Source organism: Podarcis gaigeae (assembly GCF_964106915.1).
Source record: "Podarcis gaigeae genome assembly, chromosome: 8".
In the NCBI taxonomy this organism is placed as follows: Eukaryota; Metazoa; Chordata; class Lepidosauria; order Squamata; family Lacertidae; genus Podarcis; species Podarcis gaigeae.
Window position 1 is genome coordinate 90431175 of NC_139684.1, and position 12115 is coordinate 90443289.

At 51.7% G+C, this 12115-nt stretch overlaps 1 protein-coding gene across 3 annotated transcripts; it reads right to left on the reverse strand.

Moving 5' to 3' along the window:
• Nucleotides 1-6160: 6160 nt before the first annotated feature.
• On the reverse strand, nt 6161-11440 carry C5AR1 (complement C5a receptor 1). 3 transcript variants are annotated; one of them, XM_083754124.1, is made up of 3 exons: nt 11219-11440; nt 8507-8696; nt 6432-7675 (listed from the first exon to the last, which is right to left on the reverse strand). In XM_083754124.1, the coding sequence occupies exon 3, from the start codon at nt 7654-7656 to the stop codon at nt 6562-6564; it is 1095 nt and encodes a 364-aa protein (XP_083610250.1). In that variant the 5' UTR covers nt 7657-7675; nt 8507-8696; nt 11219-11440; the 3' UTR covers nt 6432-6561. The 3 variants fall into 3 exon arrangements, with proteins under 3 accessions (XP_083610248.1, XP_083610250.1, XP_083610249.1); XM_083754123.1 differs by having other exon boundaries at nt 8507-8821; nt 9573-11440; XM_083754122.1 differs by lacking the exon at nt 8507-8696 and having other exon boundaries at nt 6161-7675.
• Between the last annotated feature and the right edge of the window lie 675 nt (nt 11441-12115).

Consider the following 12115-nt stretch of genomic DNA (forward strand, 5'->3'; position numbering starts at 1 on the left):
ATGCTTTTGAATTCTGGTGCTGGAGGAGACTCTGGAGAGTCCCATGGACTGCAAGAAGATCAAACCTCTCCATTCTGAAGGAAATCAGCCCTGAGTGCTCACTGGAAGGACAGATCCTGAAGCTGAGGCTCCAAGACTTTGGCCACCTCAGGAGAAGAGAAGACTCCCTGGAAAAGACCCTGATGTTGGGAAAGATGGAGGACACAAGGAGAAGGGGACAGCAGAGGACAAGATGGTGGGACAGTGTTCTTGAAGATACCAGTATGAGTTTGACCAAACTGCGGGAGGCAGTGGAAGACAGAAGTGCCTGGCGTGCTCTGGTCCAGGGGGTCACGAAGAGGCGGACACCACTAAACGACTAAACAACAACAAAACTATCCACAACATTCCCACGGAAAGGGTGACCCCTGGCTCTTTTTGACCAAGGGGACGCCAGAGCCTGTTGCCCAGGTCCGTCACCTTTCTCAGGTGTGCACCTGCAGCCCCTTTTTTGCATGTGAAGAGGACGGCTGGACCCTCTCCACCTGGGTGGGGGGGCCTGACAGGCTTCCTAAGAACTGCTGCTGCTGCTGCTGCTGCTGCTGCCCAGCAAGGACTGGGGTATTTGGGGGGAAGTTTTGTAAGGCGGGGTTGCTTTTCTTGATATTAATTTTTGTATCTTTATTTTTATGTGGAAATTGTTCTTTGATGTGTTTTATTTCTTTTTATGACTACAGTCATGCCTCATGTTACGTTTGCTTCATGTTACGTTCTTTCATTTTTTAAAAAAATATTTTTTATTGCTTTTTAGAAATACAGAAATACAGAAAAAAGAATAAAGAGTGGTTATAAGAAAATAGAGTAGAAAAATAACAAATTTCCATATTCTTTTTCCATCTAAACTATAGGACTTCCCCACATCCTCCGAACCCTGCGTTCTCTGTCTTATAAAACATCAGCAATTTGTTAACTTATTTCAAAACTTATTGTAACTTCCATTTTATCATGTTCCCTATTTTCAATTTTACTGTAACTCAATTCTTATATGTTTTGTATTAAACACAATAAAGTTGTTTCATTATTTTACCTCTGAATTCTTATGTCTTAGTTTTCATTTCTTTAACTTACATTTGCTGAAGCTAGAATTTCCTGAAAGGTGCATTTTTTAACATTCATACAGCTTATAGTGTTTTTTCAAATAGTCCTTAAACTTTTCCCAGTCCTCCTCAATTGTTTCTTCTCCCACGTCTCGGATTCTGCCAGTCATTTCAGCCAATTCCATATAGTCCATCAACTGCGATTGCCATTCCTCCAGCGTGGGTAAATCTTGTGTCTTCCAATATTTTGCGATCAGAATCCTTGCTGCTGTGGTAGCATACATAAAAAAGGTTCTGTCCTTTTTAAGCACTCTCTGGTCCACCATGCCCAGAAGGAAGGCCTCTGGTTTCTTAGGTAAGGTAAATCTCAGTACCTTTTTTAGTTCATTATGGATCGTTTCCCAGAAGGCCTTCACTTTCGGGCAGGTCCACCAGAGATGAAAGAATGTCCCTTCCGCCTCTCCACATTTCCAACATTTGTTGTCAGACAGATGGTATATCTTAGCTAGCTTGACTGGGGTCATGTACCACCGGTATACCATTTTCATAATATTTTCCTTCAGGGCAGTACATGCCGTAAATTTCAAACCGGTGTTCCATAACCTTTCCCAGTCTACAAACATAATGTTGTGCCCCACATCCTGCGCCCATTTTATCATGGCGGATTTGACTATCTCATCCTGTGTATTCCACTTAAGCAGCAAATTATACATTCTCGAAAGTAGTTTACTTTTTGGCTCTAACAATTCAGTCTCTAGTTTCGATTTTTCCACCTGGAATCCAACTTTTTTATCTATTTTAAATACCTCTTGAATTTGCGCATAGTGCAGCCAGTCTCGTACCTTAGTTTTCAATTTCTCCAAACTTAACAACCTCCAATTGTCTCCAATTTTTTCAATTATTTCCCAATATTTAGGCCAATGGGCCTCCATGTTGAGTCTCTTACGTGCCTTGGCCTCCACCGGTGAGAGCCACCTCGGAGTCTTACTCTCCAATAAGTCTTTGTATTTTATCCAGACCCTCCAAATTGCTCTTCTGACAATATGGTTTTTAAACAATTTGTACACTTTAACCTTGTCATACCACAAATATGCATGCCACCCAAACACATTGTCAAACCCTTCCAGATCTAGGACGTCAGTGTTCTCCAATAAAATTCAATCTTTCAACCAGCAGAAGGCTGCAGATTCATAATATAACCTCAAGTCTGGCAGGGCAAATCCCCCTCTTTCTTTCGCATCAGTTAATATTTTAAACTTTATTCGGGGCTTTTTGCCCTGCCAAACAAACTTAGAAATATCCTTCTGCCACTTTCCAAAACATTCCACCTTGTCCACGATCTGTAGGGCCTGAAACAAAAATAACATTTTCGGCAATACATTCATCTTTACAGCAGCTATTCGGCCTAACAAGGAAAGTTTCAATCTTGACCATATTTCCAAGTCTCTTTTGATTTCTGACCAGCATTTCTCATAGTTATCTTTAAACAAATTCAAATTTTTGGAGGTCAAGTACACCCCTAGGTATTTTACTTTTTTAACCACATTCAACTCCGTTTCTTTGGAGAACTCATCTGTTTCTGTAACTGTCAAATTTTTTGCTAAAACCTTGGTTTTTTGCTTATTTAACTTAAACCCCGCCACCCGACCAAAATCAGAAATTAATTCTAGCACTCTTTTAGTGCTGGAGACTGGTTCCTGAAGTGTTAATACCAAGTCATCTGCAAATGCTTTTAATTTGTATTGTTTCACTCCGACCTCGATTCCCTGAACCAACCGGTCCTTTCTAATCATATTTAACAACACCTCCAGAACTGAGATGAACAATAGGGGGGATAGAGGGCACCCCTGACGTGTCCCTTTTTCAATTTTAAACTCCTCTGTCACCACATTGTTTACTATCAATTTAGCTTTTTGTTCTGTATAGATTGCTTCTATACCATTTTCGAACCCCCGCCCCACTCCCATCCCTTCCAAATTTTTCTTCATAAACATCCAAGAAATATTATCAAAGGCCTTCTCTGCATCAACAAAAATCAAAACCGCTCTGGTGTTCAGATTTGTTTGTAGAAGCTCCAAAATGTCAATAATGTTTCTTGTGTTGTCAAACAAATGCCTACCAGGGAGAAAGCCGGCCTGGTCCTTGTGAATCACTTCATTTAGTACTTTTTTAAGTCTATTTGCCAAAATATCAGCAAAAATTTTATAATCCACATTTAGGAGTGAAATGGGGCGGTCATGTTACGTTCTTTCAGGGTACGTCCCGTGGTGACCAGGAAGTACCGGAAAGGGTTACTTCCGGGTTTCACCGCTCACAAATGCACACAAAATGACGTCACGCGCATGCGCAGAAGCAGCAAATCACAACCCGCACATGTGCAGACGCGCCGCTGCGGGTTGTGCTCTTTTCATATTGTGAAGGGGCCTCTGGAAAGGATCCCGTTCGCAACCAGAGGTACCACTGTACTTTGCTATGTTTGTAACTATGTCAATCTTGTCATGCTGTCAGCCGCCTTGAGCATTGTTTAAACTGTGGAAAGGCAGCATACAAGTAAAATGATGATGGTGGTGGTGATGATGATGGCATCTGGACCAGGGGGGCTGGTGGGGGGAGATCAGGGCTTTTCTCCCCTGGGGAAGGCAGTTTGGGTGACTTCATGTGCGTGGATAGAGTGAAGCCTCCATTTCCTGCCAGAACAGCAAAAGAAGAAAACAGATTCTCCTGCCTCATCAAAACAGGCCTCTGAAAAAGAGGAAATGTTCTGTGGTGACGTGACTCTCAGCTGAACTTCTCCACACCAGATACGACACCACACACCCAGAGCGGCACCCAGAGCGACCCACCAGTTGCACTCCCCTATCCAGGGCAGCTGTCTCCAAGCTCCGTCTGGTACGCAGGATGAGACCCTCCCTGCCTGCAGACTGTCTTATCAGAGTGGCGCATGCTCTGGTTATGTCCCTCTTGGACTACTGCAATGCGCTCTATGTGGGGCTCCCTTTGAAGGTGACCTGGAAACTGCAATTAATCCAGAATGTGGCAGCTAGACTGGTGACTGGGAGCGGCCGCCGGGACCACATAACACCGGTCTTGAAAGACCTACATTGGCTCCCAGGATGTTTCTGAGCACAATTCAAAGTGTTGGGGCTGACCTTTAAAGCCCTAAACGGCCTCAAAGGCCCAGTAGACCCAAAGGAGTGTCTCCACCCCCATCGTTCAGACACTGAGGTCCAGCTCCGAGGGCCTTCTGGCAGTTCCCTGATTGCAAGAAGTGAAGTTACAGAGAACCAGGCAGAGGGCCTTCTCAGTGGTGGCGCCTGCCCTGTGGAACGTCCTCCTAGCAAACGTCAAGGAAATAAAGAACTATCTGACTTTTAGAAGACACCTGAAGGCAGCCCTGTTTAGGGACGTTTTTAATGACTGGTGTTCTATGTAGTTTTGATCTTTGTTGGAAGCCACCCAGAGTGGCAGGGGAAGCCCAGCCAGATGGGCAGGGTACAAATAAATTATTTTGAGCCCCAGTTGCTGTTGAAACTACAGGAGGGGTCAGATCCTGCTTGCAGCTTTCCCTCGAGGGACCTCTGGTCAGCCACTATGAGACCAGGAGGTGGACTAGAGGGTCGCAGTCCTGACCCTTCAGGCTCTTTTCCTGTTCCTCTGCAGAGCGAGGGGCGTCAGGATCCTGCCTTTGTCATGGGAACCGTGGTCCATCTCAGGGGGTGTGGGCCCCACGAGGCCCCTAGAGACATCTTGCCTGCCCCACTCTGACCCTCTTGCTACCCAACATGACCCCAGGCATCCTGGCCTGGACTGGAGGAGAAGAAGAGTGAGGCAGGAATGCCTGGCCAACTCCGGGGTAAGAGGCTCAAAGAGAGGCAGCGGTGGTGCAGTGGTTAGAGGGTCGGACTGGGATCTGGGAGAGACGAGGGTTCAAACCCACCAACTCGGCCCTGAAGCTCCCACTGGCTGACCTGGGTGCCAGTCCATGTCTTCTCCTTGCAAGGTTGTTGTGGGGATTAAACAAGGAGAGGGCGGAACCATGTGGGCCACCTTGAGCTCATGAACAGAAATAAACAAGAGCCTCGTGAACAAAGCTCATCATCTGTCACGAGGTGAATTTCTCCCAGTTATATATCCGCAGGGATAGTCAGTGGGCAAGGAATGCACACACAGGCATGGGGGGGGGGAGAGATGGGGCAGGGGGAGGGACACACAGTAGAGAAAACTGTGGGATGTAACAAACAGTCAAGTACAACATTTCCTGTTTGCCCAGATTGGACACGCGGGGGGGGGGGTGTGTTACTCCAGGCAGGAGGACTTCCTGCCCCACCTGTTCTGGAGCATCCTCCCCCTGCATGTGACCCTGGCAGACCCCATAACAGGGCTGGTCACGCAGCCATCTTCCCTTCTTCTTCGCTTTATTCCATCTTGATATCTTTGCTGTCTGCTGGCTCTCAGCCAGCAGCACATGGCTCCGTCCCCATATGGGATAAACTCTCTTCTGTAACTACAAGCTAAAGTCTTCCTTCAGGGAACCAACTGTGAACTGAATGTGAGTAAACCTCTTATCATTACTTTTAAAGAAGACTGTTGTGTCATTATTCTTTTTAAGAGGGAACAAAGGAACAAACCCAGTCTGCAGAAGCCAGATTAGATTGCTTAAGTAAAGAGATTCAAGCCTTTCTACCAACTAGCTCCCTGCAGTAGACAGGGGAATATACTCTGCTACTGACTCACTAGCGTGAGAGAGGGGAAGCATACTACTAAATCAGTATATCCTCTCCTACTATCCACAACATTCCCACAAAATAAAGTTTCCTCTGGGCATCACTAGGCAAACTGGGGAGGCATCAAAGGGGTTTGCGCCTCCCATCCCTTGAAGTCACCCAGTCTGAACACACACACACACACACACACACACACACACACACACACACACTTGTCTTGAAAGATTTTTGTGTATCACTTATTATGGCTCCTTTGGTTCCCTCTTTTTGTAATTTTGTCTGTCTCTTCACGCATAATTGAGCAAGGTTTGAACTGCGGAAAGAGAGCGCACAAACAAAGGAGGAGGGTGGGTTGGTAAGTCTATTGCAGTTATTTTATTTCATAATGTGCATGCATGGCTTGGTTGTTGTTTTTTTTTAAAAAAACACACGCCTCAAAGCAGCTTACAAAAAGATAAGAAAACTGAGAAAAATGTACAACAGTACTTTAAAAGATACAAAAGTTAAAATACTCCAACAGGTTAAAATCCACCTCGACTCTCTACGCTTCTGGGTCGGCTTGTCTGAGCAGAATGTTTTTCGCAGGCGCCGAAAGGAGCACAGGAAAGGCCGCCTGCTTGATGTCAATGGTCTCAGGGGTCGAGGAGCCTGCAGAGACTTCTGGGGTGGGGCTGGCCCCCTCCCAGAGCTAAGCGAGTAAGAGGAGCGGCGTCGCGCAGACAGAGCTGCCCAGCAGGGCCTCCTTCGTGGTGGCCCCCTCCTCACACGACGGTGCTGGCGCTGCGGTCGCTGGGGTCGCTGCGGTCCTCCGTGGTGGCGGCGCACGTGTCTTGCGTCCTCGCGTGGCCGTCGGCGAAGGAGTGTCCGAGCGCGGACTCCTCGCTGAAGACGTTGCGCAGGAGCGCCTTGACGGAGCGGCGCATCTTGCTCCGGAAGTCGTGGCCGGCGAGGACGTAGATGACCGGGTTGATGCAGCTGTTGACGTAGGCCAAGCACACGATCAGGGGGTCCGCCTGGTTCACTGAGTCGCTGAGCCAGCTTTTGGGGGGCTGGGAGGCCTGGATGAGGCCGGCCAGGTGGTAGGGCCCCCAGCAGACGAAGAAGCCCACCACCACCACCAGGACCACCTTGAGAGTCTTCTGCGAGCGCTGCCCGAAACGGGAGCTGCGCACCCGGCGCAGGAGCAGCCCGTAGCACGCGCAGATGACCGCCAGCGGGAGCGCGAAGGCCAGCGCGAAGCGCGTGGAAGCCACGGAGACCTCGGCCACGCGGGGACCTCCGGGGAAAGCGGCGTAGTTGGTGCTGCACAGGCTCTTCTTGAATTGCGTGACGATGCTGCGGGAGAAGAAGGTGGGCGCCGTGAGCGCCAGCGCCAGCAGCCAGGCCAGGGCGCAAGAGCCCCAGGCCAGGCGCACCGAGCGGCGGTTCTGGCACCAGACGGGCCTCAGCACCAAGCAGCAGCGGTCGATGCTGATGAGGACCAGCAGGTTGACGCTGGCGAACATGTTGAGGATGATGAGCGACGGGAAGAGCTTGCAGGCGAAGTCGCCCAGCGCCCAGTGGTGGTCGGAGACGAGCGGCGCGGCCAGGAAGGGCAGCGCCAGGCAGCACAGCAGGTCAGCCACGGCCAGGTTGAGGAACCAGGTGGTGTTGACGGTGCGCCGCATCTGGAAGCCCACCACCCAGACCACGGCGCCGTTGCCCAGCACGCCCACCACGAACACCAGCACGTAGACGGTCAGCGCCACCCACAGGAGGGGGCTCAGGCCCGACTCCTCAAACACCAGGGGGCCCGCGTCGGAGGGGTCCGGGTCGGAATCATTGTACTCCGAGTAGAAGTCGCTGAGGTCGTCCATCCCTGAGCCGCGGGGAGTCCTGCGGGGGGCAGACAGGAGGGAGAGAGGAGTCAGGGCCAGAGGCGGGAAGGTCTCTAGCCTAGGCAAGGCCCGGCCTCTGGGAAATCGTGGAACTGTAGAAGTGAAAGGCACCCCCAGCGGCCATCCAGTCCAACCCCCTACAATGCAGGAATCGCAGCTGAAGAACCACAGAATCCTAGATTGGGGGATCCCAGTGTCATCTAGTCCGTCCCGTCCCCCCCGCAATGCACCAGCCTGGTCCCCAAAAGGTTACCTTTGCGCACACGAACATCTACAGAGCGAGAGAACATTTGCCCAAAGCTCTGATTATGCAAGTAGCCCTAAAATTTGTTTGCTTGTGTGTTTTCCCCAGGCCGGGACTCAAGGCGGTTCACACAAGTGAAAACAAACACAGATTAATAGACCACGATGCTTTCCTAGGAAGGGAGTTCCAACGTTTGGGAACAGCTCCGGGCTGTAGCCGCCAAGGAGTTTTTAAACAACCAGTTTGTATTAGTTGTCATTGCAGAGTTAATTACACAACACATTTGTTCTTTATGATGAAGGTCGTGGCGTCATTGTTAAGGTCCTGTTCTGTACAGCGCTGGGCTATTTTAGGTGCTGGGTAAGAAACTTACATTTATTTATTTTTTGCAATAAAAGCAAAGAGAACCGTTCTACCCCCAAACAGAAGGGGGGGGAAAATCTTGCAATTTTTACCCGTGAAGCTTCGGGACGCAATGATAAAATACAACATAAACTGAAGAGACTAGAAGGCAGCAGAGGTCAGATGACCATCTTTTGGGGGTTCTGCGAGTCAAGCTCTGGGCAGAGGGTCGGACCACATGACCCTTTGGGAGCGGGGAACGGATGGACAAAAACTACACCCTGGAGGAGCCCCAACCCGTTTGGACTCGGCGGTCTTATTCTCCGGCAAATTCTGATACGAAGTCGATTGAAGCTGCTTCAGGGGGCACCGCATCTAAGGCTGGTTTCTTCCGGGACCGCTGGGCTCCTATAACTCAAGAATTGCTTCCAGTCTCTCTGTCCGGGTGTGAACAGCAAGAGAGACCCCACCCGCGTTGCCTTTTTGCCCGCGAACCAGACCTGCCGCCCGCAAATTAAACCGTGTTCTCTTCCCCGCCAAGGCAACGCCCGGAGCTGCCTCCTTCCTCCTGTATCTGAAGAAGTGTGCATGCACACGAAAGCTCATACCAAGAACGGTTTCACCATGAAGCAGTGGATCCGTGATTTTGGTGTTGCAGGCTGTGCCCCTGGCCATGATGTTTGATCCGATGGTGACTTTGGGCTGATCTTGTGCAAAAATCACGAGGATCCATGAGGATCCGTGCTTCGAAACCACGTTTTTGGGCCACGGTATGGCCAGGAAGCCGTGGATCCGTGATTTTTGTGGTGGATGCTGTGCCCCTGGCCATGATATGTGATTTGACGGTGAATTTGGATTGATCTAGTGCAAAAGCGTGAGGATCCGTGCTTCGAAACCACGTTTTTGGGCCACGGTATGGCCAGGAAGCCGTGGATCTGTGATTTTTGTGGTGGATGCTGTGCCCCTGGCCATGATGTTTGATCTGATGGTGACTTTGGGCTGGTCTTGTGCAAAATCATGAGGATCCATGAGGATCCGTGTTTTCTAACCATGTTTTTGCGCCCCTGCGGCCCCACGAAATAGTGGGTGCATGATTTTTTTGATGCTGTCTACAGAGTAAGACGTGGTCTACAGTATCATGGTGGTTTTATTTAATTTGAATGAAAAAATCATATGATTTCACGAGGATCCGTCTAGATCCGCCTTTTACCTTTTCCCAGAACGAACTTAGTTGGTCTTTAAGGTGCTACTGGAAGGAATTTTTTTTTGTTTTGACTATGGCAGACCACCACGGCTACCTATCTGTAACTCCTTCCTCCCAGTCCAAGCCCCCCATCCTCGCCCTCCAGCCCCGCTTCGCCCCCAATGTCCCAGAGCCACCAGCTGTACGGAGGCGGCTCAGGAAAATCCTCGCGTGCAGGAAAGAAGGAGGGAAGAGCGATTTTGCTCCCGTCTGGAGGCGCCTCCCCAGAAACGTCAAGTGTAGCGGGAAGGAAGCACTAGCAGGGTGGGGAGGGAGGGGGGGCTGCCATTAAGGGCTCCTGGGATTTCACAGACACCGTCCCCGGCTGGAGAAGCCTCGTGGCTGTATAGAGAAAAATGGGCAGCCCAAGTTCCTGGAGCGAGGCGCGGCTTGTTTGGAAAGCTGTGAGCGGAGCTGCTGGAGACCAGGAGAGGTCGCCCAGAAGGGGGGGGGGGCGGAGAGGGCGGGGGTCCCGAGGGCGTCTAGGGGCGGCCAAGGATGCCAAGCGCAGGCTGGGGGAGGTGCAGGTCTGCCCTCGAATCCCTCTCGCATTCTCTCCTCAAGGAGCTCCAGGGGGCAGGCGCGTTAATCCCCACGACAACCCCGCGAGGCCGGCCAGGCTGAGAATTAGAGACCCAGGGTGTAGATTTTTTTGATTTAAAAAATATTCCAATATTAGTCGTATTGCACCTTTGGCTGGAGGGTATCGGGCTTGATTTTGCGTGGCTGCATTCTATGCCTCCTTCCGCAGAAGCCAGATGGGACCCTTTGGCAGGTGCCAATAAGCTGCGCTGCGAGGAATGGAGCCTCAGCGTCACAACCTCCACTCTTCCTCCGAGCTTCCTTCCTCCGCCCTTTCTCTCCCTTCCCGGCTTCTTCCCCTTTTGCCCCCTCCCTCCCTCCCTCCCTCCTCTGCCAGCCCCCAACCCAGCCGGGCCCTCCTGGGCTCCCCCTGTTCCCATGCGCCCCAGATCCTGCGAGACGCTCCCATTACCGGAGAGCAGGTGGGGAGGGGGCAGAGAATCGGGGCGCGGGGCGAAGTCGCCTTTGCCGGGGGTGCATTGCCCAGTGTTCTTGCAGCAGAGCAGAAGCAGAATCGTGTGACCCGCAGGCAGGCGGGCAGGCGGAGAGAGCAGGGTCTTCTCGGGGGTTTTGGCAGCCTACTAGATTCGGGGGGGGGGGCAACCCGGGACCCTGCAATTGTGGCACGCCGGCAGCTCCTTTCATCTTCATCATCACCCCTTGCAGGACCCCATTCCTCCCAAGAAACGCCCAAAGGCATCAGACATAAAGGGGTGAGAAGACCCAAACCCAGCTGGGGAGGGAGGGAGGGAGGGGCAGCGGCTCGCTCCCCCCACCCCGCATTGCGATGCAACCTGTTTTGGGGGGCCACTAGGGTAGGGGGGCAGCAGCTCCTGGCCTGATAGCTCCTCTCTCTCTTCCTTTGCGAACTATCCGGAGCCAAATCACTCCCAATAGGTCCTTTGGGGGGGAATAGCACCAGGTGCAAAGATAAATCGGGGTGCAGCAGCGGGAGCCCCTCTGCTAAACGCGCCTCTCCCAGCTCCCCCCCCCCCCCCACGGCAGACTGCCACCTCTGCCCTCTGCTTGCGCGCAGGAGCCCTTCGCCGGCCCCGCTCAGATCCCAGGCAGCTCTGCCCGCTTCCCTTTGGGGTGACCGGGTTTGGGGGGGCGATCTCCCACACACTTACCCTGCGGAGCAAGAACCAGGCAGCCGCTCCCTCTCCCCTGCTTCCGGGCGGCTGCCGACCGGCTCCCTCCCCGTTTATACCGCCCGAAAGAGGAAGTCGGGGTCTGGTTTAGGAAATTGGCTAAATTTCTCTCGATGCCTCCGTTTCTCTCCCCGACCAGCCTTCAGACGACGCCCCGGCGCTGCGCCTCCACCTGCTGTCCCGGCGCCAGTCCTCGCTCCGGATCTTTATAGGGACTTCCAGGGCGGCGGCGGCGAGGGGGGGGGGCAGATAGCGGTTCCCTTGGGGGGGCGCAACGGGGCGCAGGAAGCGGCAGCGATTCTCCGAAAAGAGCGAATTCGAAAAGCCGTTCTCACAAGCTTATCTCTTCCGTTACGCGATTTCCATCAAAGTTTCAATTGATGGCGAAGGGTCTGCAAGCCAAGCCTTATGAGGAAAGGCTGAGGCAGTCGGGGATGTTTAGCTTGGAAAAATGATTTGTTGTTGTTGTTTAGTCGTTTAGTCGTGTCCGACTCTTCGTGACCCCATGGACCAGAGAACGCCAGGCACTCCTGTCTTCCACTGCCTCCCGCAGTTTGGTTAAACTCATGCTGGTAACCTCGAAAACACTATCCAACCATCTCGTCCTCTGCCGTCCCCTTCTCCTTGTGCCCTCCATCTTTCCCAACATCAGGGTCTTCTCCAGGGAGTCTTCTCTTCTCATGAGGTGGCCAAAGTACTGGAGCCTCAGCTTCACAATCTGTCCTTCCAGTGAGCACTCAGGGTTGATTTCCTTCAGTATGGAAAGGTTTGATCTTCTTGCAGTCCATGGGACTCTCAAGAGTCTCCTCCAGCACCAGGATTCAAAGGCATCAATTCTTCGGCGATCAGCCTTCTTTATGGTCCAGCTCTCACTTC

Bases quoted from the DNA above. Each gene is read 5' to 3' on its own strand.
- C5AR1 (XM_083754122.1), bottom strand. From the start codon at position 7,656: ATGGACGACCTCAGCGACTTCTACTCGGAGTACAATGATTCCGACCCG.